The 20,711-nt window shown below is 35.7% G+C and overlaps 1 protein-coding gene across 1 annotated transcript in view; it reads right to left on the bottom strand.

The window, feature by feature from the left end:
• The window catches only part of LOC137392720 (protein RRP5 homolog), an 85,825-nt gene that overhangs the window by 50,662 nt on the left and 14,452 nt on the right, over nt 1-20,711 (bottom strand). Inside the window, exons 2-12 of the mRNA XM_068079034.1 lie at nt 18,951-19,094; nt 16,877-17,053; nt 7,802-7,954; nt 7,600-7,699; nt 6,345-6,463; nt 6,025-6,198; nt 5,671-5,874; nt 4,651-4,769; nt 3,559-3,760; nt 3,092-3,268; nt 2,743-2,982 (exon numbers count right to left, since the gene is read on the bottom strand). Coding sequence (XP_067935135.1) covers nt 2,743-2,982; nt 3,092-3,268; nt 3,559-3,760; nt 4,651-4,769; nt 5,671-5,874; nt 6,025-6,198; nt 6,345-6,463; nt 7,600-7,699; nt 7,802-7,954; nt 16,877-17,053; nt 18,951-19,094 — 1,809 coding nt within the window. The remainder of the gene's footprint in view (nt 1-2,742; nt 2,983-3,091; nt 3,269-3,558; nt 3,761-4,650; nt 4,770-5,670; nt 5,875-6,024; nt 6,199-6,344; nt 6,464-7,599; nt 7,700-7,801; nt 7,955-16,876; nt 17,054-18,950; nt 19,095-20,711) is intronic.

The raw sequence follows: 20,711 nt of genomic DNA, 5'->3' as shown, positions 1-20,711 counted from the left end.
ATACCGTAAAACCTTTAATTGAATGTCATGGTGATCTATTTTTCAACCCTTCCTCTATGGTGGCAGTCAATTGGAGGCAGCGTTCAAATAGAGGATAGCGGTGTATTTTTCAAATGGCTGGTCAGAATTTTGGTAAGACACAATTAGCCTTATTACAGGCGAAACGAATGTCGCCTATATGTTGCCCTCTTTTTTTCGGTAGAGCGATATTAACCTTTTGGATGCAATAAATTTGCTAACTTACCTCCGACTTGTCAAGATCTCTGACTGAATATGCATTGACAAACTGAGAAATATCTCTACCAGTTGATATCTATTGCTTGCAATTAACTTATGATGATATTTTAGCCTGTGTCCTGCTCTGCAATTTGTTAGAGCTTTCAATTTTTATTTCATTCTAAATTTGAAGACATTTTGATTTCATATCTGTATTTAACAATGTTGCATAAAAGATCATTGCACTCATTGATATGTCTGCTACAGTTTGCAGCTAAAACTAGCTTTTTATGTGCACTAGAGGAGTTACAAGCGTCGATCAATTGTAAAATCAGATACCGTTATTAAAACTATTTCGAGGATGAAACTTCTGCTTAGCGTGCAAGATTACAAGTGGCTAAAAGATTATCTTTATTTGCAAGCATTTTAAGTGGCAGCGCGTAAGTTTTGCTCTGCTAAAAAATTGTTTAAATGCTAATACTGACTAGTTCAGCAGTGCAGAAGAGTTGATGTCAGAAGACACTGTGGAGGTATTGAACAACCAGAAGATGAGATGGGTCTACACGAAAGCAACAATCAGAATGCAACTGGCCAAGCAAACGATTTAAACATTTTTGTTTAAAAATGTCAATTTTTTGTTACTGCATGTATTATAAATATGATTTGCTTATACCACTTGTTCTTTAATATATATTTGTTGCATTTGATAGATTATTATTAAAAAACTCATAAATTTGCAGATTTATAGCATATTGTTTAATAGCATCATTGCCTTATCTAAACTCAGCTTTCTATAGATCGATGCTCATAATTCCTGTTCTATTGCACATCAAAAGCCAGTTTTTGGCTGCAAACTGTAGCAAACATATTAATGAGTACAATGAGCTTTTATACAACCTTATTAAATATAGTTATAAAATAAAAATATGCTTTCAAATTTAGAATGAAATCAAAAATTGAAAGCTCCAACAAATCGCAACGCAGGCTGAAAGATCATCATAGGTTAATTGCAAATAAATATCAACTGGTAGAGACACTTCTCAGCTTTCCAATGCATATTTATTTAAAGATCCACGACAAGTTGGAGGTAAGTTATAGAGTTCTTGTATCCCAAAGAGTTACTGTCGCTCCACTCGTAGGAGGGTGCAAAATATAGGGGGTGTTCGCTTCACCTATAAATGGGTCAAATTTATTACCCCAAAATTCTGACGAGCTATTCGAAAAATACAACGCCACCTTTTATTTTAATGTCACCTTTTTTTGACTGCCACTATAGGGAAGTTAAAAAATACAGCGCCACCCTTTAATTGAATGCCACATCTATTTGGCCGCCTCGTTTTTTGATCTTTACGAACCCATAATAGAAATTTATTAGTAGAAAATTGTCCACAAAATCGTGATAATGACTCGGTTACATTAAGAACTATTGATTCTTTCATTGCTGCCGTAGTGATTGCCATGGGTTTAGTAACAGTGTGCCCGAGAAGATCGATCGATTGTCATAATCATACTAACTACACTCTGATTAGAAGTCACTAAGGTCTAAATCCTATCCATTGTCTTTAGATTTGCCCATATGGTGGTTTACAACCTAATCTGAAGACTTTAAAACATTTTGGTGAACGATGAAAATACTCTTGAGGAACAGCTTACGGATGTAATACCAGCCATTGTTCCGGTGTATCGAGGTTCATTTTTCAACTCCAAAGCTTTACAATTTTTTCTTAAAACTGTGAATACAACACCATTGAAATAAGTAATACATGTAACTATATCCGACTAATATGTTTTAGTCAAAGTAGTTCCTTGTTTAACTAGGTCTGACACTTCAACGTATATGAAAAACTGTTTAGAGAAAATGCTGAGGTCGACAGCAGTAATGTCGCTCTGCCCGAAGGAGAGTGCAAAGTATAAGCCATGTTAGCATCACTTCGCCCGTAAAATTTATCCACCCAAAATTCTGACCAGTTAGTTGCAAAATGAACTGCCACCATCAATTTGAATGTCACCTTTAATACAACCCCACTATAAAGCAATGGTTGAAAAAATACAGTGCCATAGTAAAAGTTAATGGTAATCTCTTTTTCTTGACTATTACTAATATTACTATCAATTTAGCAATTTTTCATACATTTCAGTCTTTACATAGTCATATATAACGCAATAGTTTCAATGTTATGTATAATTACCTACAGTATTTATAAGAGATTTCGCAGGTTTCATGGGCTGTGAAATTAATTAAACAGATCGCATTATATTTGTATAGGAATCCTTGTTCAAACATGCAAGGGTCTTATCACAGGAGGAAGGTCTATGAATGAATTAGTCTCATATGTGAATGTTTGACTATATAAGAGTAATCGCTATCGAACAATTCCTCATGGAGAGAAGACAATAAATGAGACAATAAATGTCTCTACTGGTGGAAACTCTGTTTTTCCACAAGTGTAAACAACTTGCTGATAGTGCACATATAAAATAGTGAAATAACTACATCAACAACAGTGCAGGAAGGATGCGACCTACCTGACCAACAGTCATTGCTGGTCTCGCAGCTTTGACCCGCTTTAACTCTCCAGTTTCCATAGCTTCCGACTTCCTCTTGCTGCCACGAGGTTTGTCCTCATCTAATACAAAGGAGAGAGCCAACTTGTCTCGCTGAGGGTCACAACTTAGCACTCGGCAAGTTACAGATTGGCCAACGTAGAATACGTCTGCAGGCTTCTCTATTTCCTCTTTAGCCAACTGGGAAGAGTGCACAAACCCCTAGAAATATATAGATGAATGTGAACGAACAATATAGACGATGAGTCATTTAAAAAAATGCCTGACGATTAATTAAGCACAGGAACCGAAATATAGGCACAAAGAGTACCACAACGTTGTTGTAGAATGAGACGAGGGCCCCTGTAGTGATCTTTACTATAACACCTTGCAGAAGAGAGCCGACCTTTACTGACTCAAGATCGGCTATAACAGGAAGTGTTGAACCAACTAACGAAGGCTTGGCTGTCAGTCTCACTCTCTTCGTAGACCTGTTCACTGACAAAATCTGTAAAAGCAACCAGAAGAAAGTAAAGGTTACTACTAACTAACTTTAACAGATCACTTGTTCTCAGTCAGTGATTCATTCACAGCAAAGCATAACTGATGGTGAGACCCATATGCTCTATCTGTGAAGGTGCATATCTCTAAGCTCATAGTTCTAATCCAATCCTTGAAGGTTAGATATTTCTGGCAGACACAAGCAAACCTGGAATTGTTACTTAGCATGATGACTGGGTGTAAAATACATCGCACTGTTGACTGGTGAAGGGAGTAGGTACTGAGCGATACACTCACCCGGCAGTGAAGTTTTTGGCCTACTTTCAGCTTTTTCTCAGGATTTTTAAGTGGCACTTCAGTAAGGTGCATATTCTGTATGAAGGCATGGAGGCCACTAGCCAGAGAGACCTTAGCTCCCTCTGAGCCCATGCTAACGAGCCTGCCCTCAACCTCAGCCCCTGGCACCAATGTGGGTAGCACACTCTTTTTTATCTTGCGCCTGTGTTTAAAAAGTTACCAATATACTTATTAGTAAACACTTATCTCTAAGGTAGTTAGTCGCAGTTATTAACAGTAATTGTAGAAACAGATGTTCCAACTGAAAAGTGTGTTAACTTGTTAGTTGTTAGTTTTAAACAAGTTGAAGCTTCAAACCGTTCTATTTGGAAAGCAGGCTTTATTAGCCGTTAGAAATATGGCACAAGTTGAGGGTCACAGTTACCACTGATAAAACATACTTGCCACAAATGCTCACTACACCCAAGATATGATCGCTAAATCAATTTAGTGGTTTACTATTTGAATCTCATAAGCATCCAATTCATTGTTATAAGATATATGTATGTATTACGAAATTGCATACTTATTCAAAGAGCACATAAAATAAGATCGGTATTTGATAATAGTGACTTAAGGCCATTTCTTAATACGGCCATTATTTTTATAGCCATTCTTTTTTTATTGCCATTCCTTTATAGCCATTATCTTTTATGAGCGTTTTACCACACATTCATCTCATTTTTGCTTCTTATTACATCTATGTACTTCCCTGAGATCAATCTTTCTGATATCCAACATCAAGTCCAACATTTATTAATTGTATATAAAAGACTAATGATTCAAATGGAATACCTCCATTTATGGTTTAAATTTTCAACATTAAAACTGATTGCGCAAAAGAAAATTAAATAGGCAACAGTCTAAATATAGCATGATTTAAAAAAGGAATTTAAAATCATCTAGAAATACCATCACAAACACCATTACAGTGCAGTTAGGGTGACTATTGGCTGAATTGCACAAATAGTTTGCTCATCGCATTTGATAAGAACGAAGATGAAGCCATTCACAGCATGAGTGACAACAAAGCAACATATAGCAATTGCCTACTGGATAGTTGAAAAGATAGGTCTCTTCTCCAAGTAATCCCAACCGAACCAGAAACACTTCAGTTTGACATCTTTCAATTTCGATGAGCCGCTTCTCATCTTTTCTGGCAGCAGTGATACCTGAAGTTAGACAGTCTTGGATTTAGATGGAATTGAGACATCGCTTTACAATTGATAGCGCTATACAATATTTTCATTTTTTGATGTGAGAAAAAACATTGGAATTAAAGGTAATGACCATCCAGTTACACAACTAATAGTGAAATTGTTTATATTAGCCTACATAATGGAACATCCAAATATAGTCAAACCTCAACATGAATTCTTTAATTGTTAGCTCAACAAAGCTGGCCTAGTATCATAGACTCTTTGATATGATCAGTAATATAAGTTCATTCATTGACTCATATTTAAGAAATATAGACCATATCCAATGCAACAGTTGGAATACTGAGTAATTAATACACATTTTATCACTAAATTACTCTGAATTAATATAAAGCTGCTTGTTTTCAATCATCTTCACAAATGTATGACACTTTTAGCTCTTAAATCCAAATATTGGAACAATTGGTCTCTTATAAAGTGAAAGAAATTGCCTGCCAACAATTCTTGATGAAATGACAACTCCCAACACCGTAAATACTGTTCCTTGGCAGATACAAGCTACTGTGTGAAAATGTTAAAATAGCTGTTGACAGATTATTGTAAATTCTGTCAATTATTCTGCACTCATGTTATAGCTTGAACCACATGAGTGAATAGGTATTACTCAACAGTTAAGTATACCGTGTGTAGTTGGGGTTAACATTGACAAATCCTACAGAAAAAGTTCAGCTGACATCTTATTGGCACAAATGTCAAACTAAGGGAAGGTGGTCAGTAACCGAGATGAATTAAACATGAATCACTCAAAAGATTAGTAGATAACTCCTTTGCTAAAAGGATACTATAATATTTCACTTAAAAAAATTTATGAAGAGCACCTGCTGTGGGTTGACAGAAGATGTCGGTTACTTACACCCATGTAGGAGGTCGAGCCTTCCTCAGTCATTACAAAAGCATACTTATCCACGATCTTCTTAACAATTACTGTAATTGGTTCTCCGATAGGAATACTGAGAGGACCTTCCGTTTCTCTCTCCATGTGATCCACAAGAGAGGATAACTCTGTGAGGTGAATGTACTTTGTCGTATCATTGACACAGAGAACTCTGAAGTTGACCTACAACATCGCTAACAGTGTTTGCGCTTCCAGCACAGAGGGCTAAGAGGTGAGATAATATCGACTGTCATTTGAACAGTGCTGTTATGATGAACAGCTTACAGAAATGTACCTAAAACCGCAGGAGAGGCAAGTTATAGTATTACTCACCTTTCCTGTGGAATAATCTTTAACGTGCCGACTAAGGTGGGATACATGCGCATAGCCTTTGAGCTGACCAAGCTGCACTACGAGACCCTCAGTCTTGCGCGATTGTATCTTACCAGCGACCAGCATACCAGGCAAAACTGAATTAAACTGCACATTCTTGTCGGTCCAAGCATGCTGCAATATAAGACTGCCCGAGGTGTACAAGTAGACGCATAATCCATACAAAAACATCGAGAACAATCTTATGCGCTAAAACATACCGTGTGCAAGTCAGATGTGATGACTCACAGACTCAAAATAATTTAGAAGCTTGGACTAACCTCATTTTTATCTTCTTCGGTCTGCATGGTGACTCTGATTGTCCGAGATTCTCCCGATGCCAAACCAATGATGTCTGATTCTGTCACGCGGAATCGTCTCACCATACCAACATATAAATCTTAAAAATAACCACAGTTCTAGCATGTCATCCATTGTTAAAACTGTTGTTATAAAGATATATAAATAATGTATCCAAGAATCTCACACAAAAATCGAATTTAAGGGTGGTGTAATTTTAAGGGCTGTAACAGGGCATCCCAATGTCGGCAGACCAGTTAGGTTTGTCATTGTTTGAGCTGAAAAACAAAAGGATTTTGTGCAGTGTTAGCGTAACATCAAATAACACCTGCAAAAAGTACTAGTTCACTCTGGGACATGAATGAAATCTCTTAAACCATAACTGTCACGTACAACTTTTATCGTATTTACTAGGTAAATCAGACATGCTGATTCCAATTTTGTACTCCAAATAAAGATTGATCCACTAACTTTCAAAGTATTGAAGGCTTTTTTACAGCCTTTTAATATCTGTCTCGAAAACAACACAATCGGCACAACAAGCTCCGCCCATAAATACGTGACGTAGCCTAGCTTTTTAGGAACGGAATTTAGGAATGTTTAGACCGATCTAGAATAATAGAGATGGGTGTTTTACAATCCATTATTACCTAAATTCAGTCTTAAAAATAATCTCAGTCTTTTCTGAAAGGTAAATAAGCTATTTTACATTGCATATTTAAAAATGAGCTCAAAAAAGCGCGATAACAACGCTAGCTTGTGATAAAATCGCGCTTTTTTGAGCTCATTTTTCTCGACGTTCAGCCCATTTAAACAACATGTAACAAGCTACGAGCAATTCTAAATAGTTTATATACCTTTCATAAAAGACTGAGATTACTTTACAGGCTGGATTTATTTAAGAATGGGTTTTAAAACATCCATCTCTATTATTCTAAATCGGACTAAACATCCCTAACTTCCGTTCCTGAAAAAGCTAGGTTACGTCACATATTTATGGGCGGAGCTTGTTATGCCGATTGTATTGTTTTCGAGACCGATATAAAAACGCTGTAAAAACGCCTTCAATACTCTGGAAGTTAGTGGACCAATCTTTATTTTGAGTACAAAATCGGAATCAGCGTGTCTGATTTACTTTCGTTGAAAATAGCAAGTCAGCTTTTCAAGTTCCTGTGAACTTGAAAATACTGATGAGGAGATCTCTGTTGGTTCATCGATGGTGAAGAATATACTGACCTGTCGACACAGCTGTGGGCATAAAAGCTGCTATGTTAGGTATACCGATGTCTATGTGAATTCCATGATCTTCTATGCTGCTCACAGAGCCATATAAAACCTAAATATGAAAACAAAAGGTTGTAGCGAATGTGATATCAGATCGCTTCAAGCAGCTCGCAGTAAAGGCTGACAAGACACTGAGGAGGAATGCAGAGCTCACCAAGTCTTCACGGAGAGACTGAGAAGAAAGGTTTTTGTGAAGAACTGCCGGGTTGATGGAGAGTTGGAGTGGCAGATTACCGCTAGCTTCATCAATGCATGTACACGGCAATACTTGACCAATCGTAAATAATTCTTCTAAAGAATGCAATTCCTGAAAAAATAAAATATATATCAACTCACAGCAAAGGCGCAAAAGGCGATTGTTATAACAATATGTATAAGAAAATTACTATGATACTGAGCCAGCCAATATGCATGTTAAAGGTTGACTTGCAACAAAATTCACATTGCAGTTATTTGGTATCAAAAGATTCACCATGTCTTACTCTGCGGTGTTGTAGATGCAAAATATGTGGAAATGTGATTACAAGCTCTTAAAAGCTCAACAACGAACAGTTAATCGCAGCCATCACGAAACTGCTGTAGATTAGAATCTCTTTCCAAAATGGCTCAAATGGGACATAGTTGAATACGATGGCTTCTGTTTACACTTTCATGCAACCTCATTCATCGAAATATTTTGACAAACATACTTCACGCATTCAATAAAACAATGTCTATTGTCCCTTTCCAATCTACGGCATTTTAACTGTTCGTTTTTGAGCTTTTAAGAGCTTGTAATCACATTTCCAAATATTTTGCACCTACAACACAGCAGAGTAAGACATGGTGAACCTTTTGATACCAAATAACTGCAATGTGAATTTTGTTGCAAGTCAACCTTTAACATAAATAATGTCATACTCACTAGCTAAACAATTCAGGGTGAACCCTGAATTGTTTGACACATAGCATACCAGGAAAAAGAAAGCATGCTTTAATGCTTAAAGGTTGACTTGCCATAAAATGCACATTACAGTTATTTGATATCAAAAGATTCACCATGTTTTACTCTGCGATGCTGTAGGTGCAAAATATGTGGAAATGTGATTACAAGCTCTCAAAAGCGAACAGTTAATCGCCGTCATCACGAGACCGCCATAGATTGGAATCTCTTTCCAAAATGGCTCAAATGGAATGTAGTTGTACAAGATGGCTTCTGTTTACACTTTCACGCAACTTCATTCGTCAAAATATTTTCACAAATATATTTCACGCATTCAATAAAACCATGTCTATTGTTCTTACGCGTCTATTTTATCGTCATTGTAATGCTGTCACTTTCAGCACTGATATCTTATAACCTACCATGAAAATTCGTTTAATTTTTTAACCTTAACTCGAAGGAGTACATATCATTGTCTGATAAACATGACAAGCCTGTTGGTCTTCTGTGAGAATCGAAAAGTGCTGCAGAAATTATTCAAGAAGTATGGGTCACATGATCAGATTACGACTAGACGATTAGACCAAGCCGAAACAAAACTGTAAAGTAGCGAGCATCTATATTTGATACGGGGGTCTTCAGTAAAATCCGAAGTGTTTGTCATAGACTAATGCTACGGGAAGTTTTATATTGGGCCTTTTGTTGGCCAATAACCAAATGTAATGACTACGTCAGAGAAATAAACTGATTCCGATCTACGGCGGTTTCGTGATGGCTGCGATCAACTGCTTGTTTTTGAGCTTTTAAGAGCTTGTAATCACATTTCCACATATTTTGCACCGACAACACAGCAGAGTAAGACATGGTGAATCTTTTGATACCAAATAACTGTAATGTGAATTTTGTTGCAAGTCAACCTTTAAACCATAACTGTCACGAACAACTTTTATCGTATTTACTAGGTAAATCAGACACGCTGATTCCGATTTTGTACTCAAAATAAAGATTAGTCCACTAACCTTCAAAGTCATTTAGGGTTTTTAAAGCGTTTCAATATCCGTCTCGAAAACAATACAATCGGCATTACAAGCTCTGCCCATAAATATGTGACGAAACCTAGCTTTTTCAGAAACGGAAGTTAGGAATGTTTAGTCCGATTTAGAATAATAGAGATGGGTGTCTTAAAACCCATTATTATCTAAATCCAGCCTGTAAAATAATTTCAGTTTTTTATGAAAGGTATATAAACTATTTAAAATTGCCCGCAGCTTGTTACATGACGTTTAAATGGGCTGAACGCCGAGAAAAATGAGCTCAAAAAGCGCAGTTTTATCACCAGCTAGCGTTGTTATCGCGCTTTTTAAATATGCAATGCTAAATAGCTTATCTACCTTTCTGAAAAGACTGATATTATTTTTAAGGCTGAATTTAGATATTAATGGATTTTAAAACACCCATCTCTATTATTCTAAATCGGTCTAAACATCCCTACGTAACTTCTGTTACTAAAAAGCTAGGTTACGTCACGTATTTATGGGCGGAGCTTGTTGTGCTGATCGTGTTGTTTTCAAGACCGATGTTAAAACGCTGTAAAAAAGCCTTCATTACTCTGAAAGTTAGTGGCCTAATCTTTATTTTGATTACAAAATCGGAATCAGCGTGTCTGATTTACCTAGTAAATACGATAAAAGTTGTTCGTGGCAGTTATGGTTTTAGTGTGTGCTAAAAGCACACTTAAGCGCAAAAGTACACAACAGAAACTTGATGGAATTTGACATATACCTACTGGAGTAGAAAACACATTTAAAGATGATGAATCCATATTTCCAAAAATAAACAGGCTCACAAACATTGCAAGTGGATGAGAGCTCAGCAGCTGAGACTAACTCGCTCGGTCATAGGAATGTTTTCTGCTTCCTCTTGATCAGTGTTTATGCGGTAAAAAACCTACCTGCTACTACAATATTGTTATGGTCGACAATTACAATTTGTTACCTAAGGCAAAAAATCAAACTGTCTAAAAATGTGTTTAAAATCAAACGCTTTTAAACATGCATATCCCATAATGCATTTACCTATTCTTAATTAAGAACATCTAAGAAAAAATTTTAAGTTCAATTGTACCAAGAAACGCATTCACAAACAAAAGGAAATTGGATGTTTTCACTAACTGTTCACAAGAAAGTTGCCTTATTTCTTATTTTTGTGAGGACAACATGTTTTTATACTAAAAATTCCCCAGCCATAGGGGAAGGTGGGGGGAGGTTGAGCCACATTTTCTATTTTTTAAGTTATTTTTTAAACTATCGAAACTATTCTCACAAAGATTTGCGATTAATGTACCCCACAATGTTTAGCAGCAATGCATCAAAGAAAAAACCTGTAAAGTAATGCTTATGGTTTTTACAATGATTTTAGTAAAGGTCCTTCCTTGGCTCTACCTGCCCCACACTTGGGGCAGGTAGAGCCATTCAATAATTTGTTATGGGGCAGGTTGAGCCACTCACATAAATGTAACCAAACAGTTGCAAACTTTAAATGATCCTGGAGAAGAACCTTATGCTGTCAATACAACAAGGTTGCTTATTACGAACATATTATTTTGGTAAATATTTTTAAAATATTGGTAAAAAACTATTGTTACATGATTAAAATATAAATTGTGTGTTAGAACTATACTAAAATATTGCTATGTAATCACTTAACAATTGTTTGTTCGGAACTTTGCAATCAGTCGTTTGTTGAACATTGAAGCCACTAATATCTACGGAAAACATAACCTTGCTCACTAGTGGACTGGTTCCACCAACTCTAATAGGATTACCCAAGTCCATAACAATATTCTTTATTCCAACGTTCTCATCCATGTCCTGTTTCTCAGGGTAGATAAAAAAGGCCACGGTACTACTAGCTTTACGCATGAAGTTTATTTTGTACAGGTTGTTTTCTACACCGATAATAGCTCAACATAGTAGGTTTGAGTTGTTTTCTTGGTGGCATATTTCACTAGTGCATGACTGTTTATAGTTAGTGTTTCCTTTGTCGGTTGAGTAGCTATATCATGAACTGGCTCGTCATCCATGCTGTCACTGTCTGTATCCAACATCTTTTTTGCTAGTTCTTCTGATGTGGATTCATGTCTTTGTTCTGTGATCTTGCCTTCGATAGAAGTTAGTCTCTTCCTAATTTTCTGTTTATCCGAACCCCTTTTCTAGTCTGTTTTTTTTTTGGGGTGTCAGTCAGTATTGCGGACCCCGTTGTTTTTCTTTTACATCTAGATCGGTTTCTGAGTCCTGCTGTAGGCACAGGGATAATTTGTTGGTGTATGACTTTTCTCTTAGAGGCTGAAGCCTGAATAGGTGTGTACTCTTGAGCAGAAGTAGTTTGTAGCATATTATTATTAGTAACAGTAGCAGAGGTTGCAGGATGTTCTTCTTCATTTGCAGTAGCAAGAGTTGCAGGCTGTATATCTTCATCAATAACAGAGTTTGGAAATGGTCGGTCTGTCACGTTGGCTGCCATGAACTCGTGATCACTAAATATTTGAGTATTTAAAGAAGAGATGCCTGTACATGAAAACCCTGATAAAATATTAGCTGGAGTCATACTTAAGTTGAATGCAGTAGCAGCCAATCGACCTATGTCATAGATTGATACAGGATAGCAGGATTACAGCACGTAAAGTTGTCACAAGCCTTATTGAAATAGGAGTTCAGAGGACCAAAAACTGCTCGATCAAGAGGCTGAAGTGTGTGAGAGATATGTGGACCTCACTCAACAATATAACAATATAGCTCAACTACTTCTAATGACACATGGGAATTATGGTCCAAAATCAGCAGAACTGGCTCATCTGGTGAACAATGGGAGTGTTTGATGAAAAATGGCATGTAATCAATTACAAATATCTCTGATGTCATTTAGCCTGACTTAGAAGCTACTCGTTTTGCACCTGGCGGAGTGCCATTCACGAAGACCTTTCTCATGAAGACACTCGGAACTATGAAAAAAGGTGGTATGTAATTTCCACTTGCACTTATTGCTCAGCACAAACTAAAAAGTTCGCCACGCTCATGGGATGCAACAGCTTCGACCTGTTTTTTTACCCTTAGAGCTAATCACTTCGCCAAGCACCTGGACAGTTGTAATGCCCATTTCATCTAGATTATATATCTCCCAATTGGTTTGGGGGCAGGTTGAGCCTGGCTCAACCTGCCCCCAAACCAATTGGCTCAACCTGCCCCTCATGCTCATATTGAATTCAAATGCCAAAATAAATAAATATTCTTGGAAGTTGATGGTAATTTAAGAAGAAATTAACATAAACATGCCGCTTCTAAATATATGTTAATGAGAAGATTGTAAACCAAAAGGGGAATAAAATACAGTTGGTTGATTATGGTAGACAATATTTACTTTTTAGGGTGTTTTCCACTATTTTAGAAATATTTCACTTACCATGCATTTAATGCAATTTCCAATGGTTTTAAAATGGCTGACATCGAGCATTGACCTTCTGGAAAAGAACACAACTCTTAATGTGTAATGGTTTTCAAAAAATCACTATGGCTCAACCTGCCCTCTGGCTCAACCTACCCCACTCTCCCCTACAGCCCACGACCAAAGTGATATTGGAAAAAAGAAAGGGTACTGCTGGTTGAGAAATGCAATATTAGCAGTCAAATGGCACTGCAGTGCAATAGGAGAACTGCAATGGTAGCTGTAATGTACTGGGTGTTATTATGTACAACAAACAACAATAATGAAAGGAAAAGATTATATGTTTATAGCTCTTCCCTGCAATAGGAGAAATGCAATATTAGAAGTAAAATGGCAAACTGTTGTGTAATATACACAGGCTGGGGGCTGTATATCATTGGTCATAGCAACCAATATCAAGAAGTTGTGATATTTATCTAGATTTTTGTATTTATATCTAAAAAAAATTATGCTGAATTTAAAAATCTAAACAGATTTTAGTTGGTTGTCATAGAAATAGCTGTATATCTATAAGGGAATGTAGGCCTATTACTTAATTTTGCAGATATTAAAAACGGCTTGGCAGTACCACGATATTTGGCACAGCCGTAGTATCATCAACAAAATCTTTAGAAAAATATTAACAGTAACATATTGCACACCATCGGTCACTATATACTTCGATCGTGTAAATTCGGATGATTATTCATATAATTAAATCTTATAAAATCGAATAATTATTCTTATAATTAAATATTGTAATAATCTTATAAGAATCATTAGAAAAATATCATCATCATTTCCTTTACTTTCACTGCTTTGGACATCAGTTGGAATACCAAAGTATTCATTATAAGTGTCCAGAATGTCAGAGTTATCCCACGACCAAACACGAGCGAAGCGATTGTTTGGGAGCTTTATGATAAATGCATATGCGCACACAACTCCCGAAAAATTATCCTTCAACGGCCGTTACCAAACCCTTGTACCAAAATCCAATCAAAAAATTTAACAATTTTTGTGTGGAGTTGTTTAGGTATAATAATGATACAAAACACATATAAACATATTTAAATATGTTACCAAGTCTTTGAAAGGTTGACGCAATATCCTATTACTAACCCATCTGATCGGATTATACATAAATAGACAGATTTGGCCTAAAATTGCCATAAAAACTTGACAAGCCTTTTTAAATCAAAATTAAGACCGGCCAACAAAATGACGATAAGGCCGTGCGACAGAGAGTAGAACTTAGTCATGCGCATTTCACACAAAAAACGTGCACATTTCACCAGACTATGGCATTATCCAATTGCCGAAGGTTTCTGTAATTAACGTAAAAGTACTGAAAAGTAATCGTTTCTTTTATGCCTTTTTTTCATTTCTTTCAGCATAATTTTTTAGATATAAATACAGAAATCTAGATAAATATCACAACTTCTTGATATTGGTTGCTATGACCAATGATATACAGCCCCCCAGCCTGTATATATTACACAGCAGCTTGCCATTTTACTTCTAACATTGCATTTCTCCTATTGCAGGGAAGAGCTATAAACATATAATCTTTTCCTTTCATTATTGCTGTTTGTTGTAGATAATAACACCTAGTACATTACAGCTACCATTGCAGTTCTCCTATTTATGGCGCCTTACAGTGCCTCGCGTTGCATGTTTGCAACTCGAGTTGATCAACTCGAGTTGCACAACTCGAGTTGTGAACGCGCAACACGACTTTTCAAAAGTAAGGTGCAATATATTGGTATTACGGTAGCATAACCGTAGATATGGTTATATTAACGATGGTACATAAAGAGGCACCCGTTAGCTAATAGAAATTAAACTATGTGTGTACTGTAAAACTAGAACTAATAGCGAATTATTAGAATTATATTGTGCCGAGTTTGCAACTCGAGTTGTACAACTCGAGTTGCAGAACTCGAGTTGTACAACTCGAGTTTGTAAATATAACTCGAGTTGTACAACTCGAGTTGTACAACTCGAGTTCACCAAAACCCAAGCCGAGTTCTTTCAACAGCAACTCGAGTTCAACAACTCGGCTTGAGAACATCTCATCATTTTATTTTCTCTAGCAATATTTTCTATATACGGAATTTATTTTGGTGCATCATTAAACGCCGTTGAGATAATTTCTATGTTCATTTTCGGTGTTCATTCAGTTTATTGTCAGATTCTAGAGAGATGACCCTTTTTTCAAATGAAAAAGAAGTTGCCCGGCTGGCTGCGAATTTCTTTTTCCCAAACAGGTTTACATACGGCAGTAAAATTTTGGCTCATGATTGGCGTTAGTAATTGAGTTTTAGTAACCAAAACTTACATCATTACATTAGAAATCAATAGTTATAATTAGAAAGGAACACAAAATTCTAAATAACGTAACAAAACTGATGTTATCATTCAAAAAGTGATGTTTAAACGTAAGAGGCGCTCACTTAAAACTCATTAATTAAAGCCATTTTGAATAAAATTTTGGAATTTTGTGTTCCTCTCTAATTATAACTATTGACTTTCAATGTAATGATGTAGGTTTTGATTACCAAAACTCGATTACTAAAGCCAATCATGAGCCAAAATTTTACTGCCGTGTGTAAACCTGTTTGGGAAAAAAAAATTCGCTGCTCGGTTCTCATATAGATTGTTTTTAGTTTGCTTTTTACATTCTACAATTGTTTTTGTCTCTTTATATTTATAGAAATGAATATGCGCAAATCTCGCCAATATATAATTTAAATATGTATGCATATTTAAATCATTATAATTATTAATATTAAATTTCTGTAAATGAGACACCCCAATTACTCACTTTGCTTTCTTTACGAACCCGTGTTAGTTTTGCGTATAGGTAACACAACTCGAGGTCATAAACCCAGGCCGAGTTGTACAATTCGGCAACTCGAGTTGGACAACACGGCAACTCGAGTTGTACAACTCGAGTTGTGAACGCGCAACGCGAGGCACTGTAAGGCGCCATACCTATTGCACTGCAGTGCCATTTGACTGCTAATATTGCATTTCTCAACCAGCAGTACCCTTTCTTTTTCCATTATCACTTTGGTCATGGGCTGTAAGACAGGGGAATTTCTAGTCTTTAATATCGGCAAAAAAACGATTACTTTTCAGTACTTCTACGTTAATCACAGAAACCTTCGGCAATTAAACAATGCCATAGACTGGTGAAATGTGCACGTTTTTCTCTGAAATGCGCACGACTTATGGTTCTACTATCTGTCGCACGGCTTTATCGGCATTTTGTTGGCCGGTCTTAATTTTGATTAAAAAAGGCTTGTCAGGTTTTAATGGCGATTCTAGGCCAAATTAACCTGTCTAGTTATGTATTATCCGATCAGATGGGTAAGTTTTAGGATATCGTCTACACTTTTCAAAGACTTGGTAACATATTTAAATAGGTTTATATGTGTTTTGTATCGTTATTGTACTTAAACGACTCAACGGTACAAAGGTTTGGGTACGGCAGTTGATGAATAATTTTTCGGGAGTTGTGTGCGCATACGCATTTATCATAAAGCTTCCAAAACACTCACTTCGCTCGTGTTTGGTCGTGGGATTGTCAGTATATGTTGTAACATATGCTGAACATATTACATATACTTATATTAATAGAATAGACACCACGATTGTGACTTGATGAAAGTGGATCGTTAAAAAGTGTCTTCATGTTTTTTGACAAGTCAGAGTAAATGCTTTGCACAGTAAATGCAAATTGTTATTCAAATTTCTACCCCGTATGTTCATAAAAACCTTTAACTTAAGGAGCTAAAATGACAAAGTTAGCAAATGACATACCTCTGTGACATGACTGTCATCAGCTGATTGAGCGAATCTTTTCAGAAGATTTGTGTAGGCATCGGGCATATGTGTGATGGACACACAGCCAATGATATTGTTGGGTAAATTAACACGTAACTCATAATCCCTTATTTCTTTTACGGCAGCCAATAACTTGGTACCCTTCCCAATTTTCTGTAAAGCACATGCACACATCAGCTATTTACCTATGAAACAAAGTTTCGCTATAGATTCTGATGGATACTGGGGTTGGCAAATTATTCTCAGATAATTGTAGCTTTCATCCACAGTCTTGAAATAGATTGAAATGGGAAACTAAAAATTATTCGATTTGGTTGAGTCCAAAATATATAAATCTAATAACACCTAGTTGAGTATGAATGCCATCTCTCACCAAACAGTCCAAGAGAGCAAAGCTACGGTTAACATGGTCGTAGGCTTTTTATTTGAATATATGATTACTCTAATATACGATTTGCTCACCTTACGAAGTCGAACATGATGATTTTTCCCCTCACCATACGAATCTTTTTTTCACCATATGAATTCAACTAAGTTTTTGCCCGAGTTCAAATTTGACAGTCGGTGAGCTTATTACTGCATGAAAATAACAAAGACGCCAAAATGCTGTTCGCCGAGAATATTTCCACAACGCCTGAAAGTGACACGATGACTGATTTCTCCGAGTTCAGCAATTCTCGTGTGTAAAACGCTAACATTTCCCCTTTAAACCAGTAGATAAGTTGGAATTATGGTCTCTCCAAAGAGATTAATGGTCAGACAACTTCTCTTAACCTGCGAACAAAAATCCACTTCAAGAAGAAAACAGCATCGTTTGGGTTTTTGCGGAATTAGGTCGAAAAAAGTTTTAAATAGATTCGCTAAAAGTTATAGTGAAAGCGAAGACAGCAACTGAATAGTGATCAAACTTTAGTGATAAAAAGTTGAAATTCAGTAAAATAGTTAAAAATACATACTAAAGCAGAGCTTTAAGTGTGTGTTTAGTAAGTTAAACTTATTTGAGGTGAATTCAAGGTTTATGTTATACGTACGTCTGTCTTGAAAGAAAGCACTCTCTATGGAACATTATAATGTTACATTTTATTGCAAATCATAACCACTAAATACAATAAAGTTGCTGTAGGTAACTATAGTTATTAAGTTTAACATACTATTTTGTTACCAATTTTTAATATGTACAGCACTTATATAAAATTTAGACGACTTTTACCAGAGGATGTTTGCATTATATAGTTACTATGGTTTCTATACCTCTACATATGTTTTTTTCCTATATATGATGCCAACCCTGGAACGGATCAAAATCGTATCCTGAGGGTGCACTGTATTTTACAAATTGAATACACACTTAGCCTTCAATCTAGTTGAAAATAATCCTTTCTGAGACCTTATCCTCAGATTCTCAGACCATATTATGAGACGCAGTTTCATTATCGTTCATTTTAATAGTCAGCTTTCTTTTGCAAAACTATTATTAACATGACAATATAAAACTAGCTTATACAAAGTTCCCTTAGTACAGAAAGAACAAACGTATACAAGCACCAAGAAGTGCAAAGCAATGTACAATTATTGCTGAATTGAAAAAATTTGAAAAAACCTTGCTAAATTTGAAAAAATTGTTGTGTACAATAATGCCCACTTTTTTCCCACTATCCGATAAAAATATAATTTTTACTGCATAATTCCATTCATAAGAATTATCGAACCTTGATCAACATGGCAGTAAGAAAAACTCAAATGAAAAAAGTTCCTCATAACTCACATCAGCCACAGTAAATTGACTAAATTATACAAACATGTTATAAAACATGTACATGTATTTATAACTTTGGAAAGCATTCCCAAATTTCTCACAATGATTATTTAAAACCCTCTAGAAGGTTTCAAACTAGCTTTTCCAAAACTAAAACACCTATATGAAATCTAGACAAAAGCTAGTTGTCTAGCTTTATCTAGCGTTTGTCCCTTTAAAAAATAGACGACACACATAACAGTAATCCATATCCTCACCAGATATGCTTACAAGTCATCAAGTTTTACAAGTTACCTTTGTAGAGAGACGTTCAGGAGTAAAGATCACTGCTGATGTATCCAAGTTAGAATCCAGTTCTGAAAGGACCTGCTTGTCGGTTGCATTCTTAGATGACGCCTTCTTTTTTACTTTAAATTTCTTAGCGGAGCTTATTCCTGTCTGTAGATGTACCGAGTTCAAAATTACCAAAACTGAAGAAAACCATGTGAGTAAAAAGTAGTTAAATAACGTTTCAAAATATCTTTTAGTTACTTGAATAAAAGATGTTTTACCAATTTAATCTAAAATGTGTATAGAAACTACAGAAAAAGTATTGCAGTGGTACCAGGCCTAATAGAAATTCCTAATGACCCTTCATATATCTTGAATGGCGGATCAGTTGTGATGGTGTTGTCAAAAAAGGGGATATAATTTATACTGGCTCTGTAGAATCTCTTGAAGGTCTGGCTAGTGTGAACAAGGCATGTCAAATTCACAGGGTTATTTAAAATATGAAACAAGATTTATTGTAAAATTTTAGAAGATCAAGTGGTTTATGTATTGGGCATGCTAGAAGGCATTGTAGCATGATCAGTATGGTGATTGTAGCCCGATGCAATATTTTATTACATACTAGCCCATATATTTCAATTGACTGCTATTCATAATGCAAATGACTATGATTACTACGCGTTAATTAACCTGTAATACTTTAAAAAGTACTTTTCATAAAATACGAGAGGCTATTACAAAGAGAGCGAGCCAGAATTGTAAATATAAATATACAATAAATTGAATAAAATAATGAAAGGGCACCCAAATGCAGAACATTAATGAGGATGGAGGACCTACAAAGAAGAGACAGGCGCAGATGTGATGAAAATATTGTACTGAAAAATATCTAACACCTAGATGTGCTTAGTTGTAAACATAAGTATTACTTCATTTGAACAGTATTCTCCATCACAAACAAATTGCTGTTATAGAGAACACAATAGTACAACAAATGTTTTGGGCTCCGAACGTGAGCTCTCTTACAGTTATCTCATCACAAATGCTTACAGAAAAATAACACTTAGTAGATATCTAAACAACTGGCAAGATATCAAAGCCAAATGTGTTAGTATCATAAATAACTCATTCTCCTACTTCCTACACTCCGCAGCAGCAACAGTTTACATAGGCAGACTTTTCTTGAAGTTTGTGGTCCATTGTGACACACCAAAAATAGTAAATGCGGCATACGCAGTTTCAGACCAGCATTGCCCAACATTAATCAAAAATCATGTAAAGTTCAGAACAAAGTCAACTACCTACTTAATGAGAGAAAAGAAACATTCTATTTATTAATGTTAATCACAGTATAACAATTCAGCTCTGCAAATCAAACTTTCATTGCAGTAACAATAAATTTACCATAATCATACAGACAAAAGCAATAATTCTATATCTTTCAAAGTTTTATAGAACGATTACAATTTCCTGGCTGACATTTTGATATATATATATATATATATATATATATATATATATATATATATATATATATAGAACTATATTTCCCAACTAGGAGGCTTCTATCAATATATAATCCATGTTAGGAGGCTCTGAAAAATTAGGAGGCGTCCAGGGAGCCTCCTAATTCTAGCAGTGTTTATAGTGCTTAACAACCCTATAGAAGTATTTTAAACATGATTCCCATAATTGCCTTATATATCTATATTCATATATATGGAAAAGAGGAGACAACTCCAACAAAAATGTGTAATTTTCTATCAATAAATTACAAACTCTAGG

The sequence above is a fragment of the Watersipora subatra genome, chromosome 4 (genome assembly GCF_963576615.1).
Source record: "Watersipora subatra chromosome 4, tzWatSuba1.1, whole genome shotgun sequence".
Taxonomy (NCBI): domain Eukaryota; kingdom Metazoa; phylum Bryozoa; class Gymnolaemata; order Cheilostomatida; family Watersiporidae; genus Watersipora; species Watersipora subatra.
The sequence above is the reverse complement of the archived record's forward strand: the minus strand, read 5'-3'. Positions and strand labels throughout refer to the sequence as shown.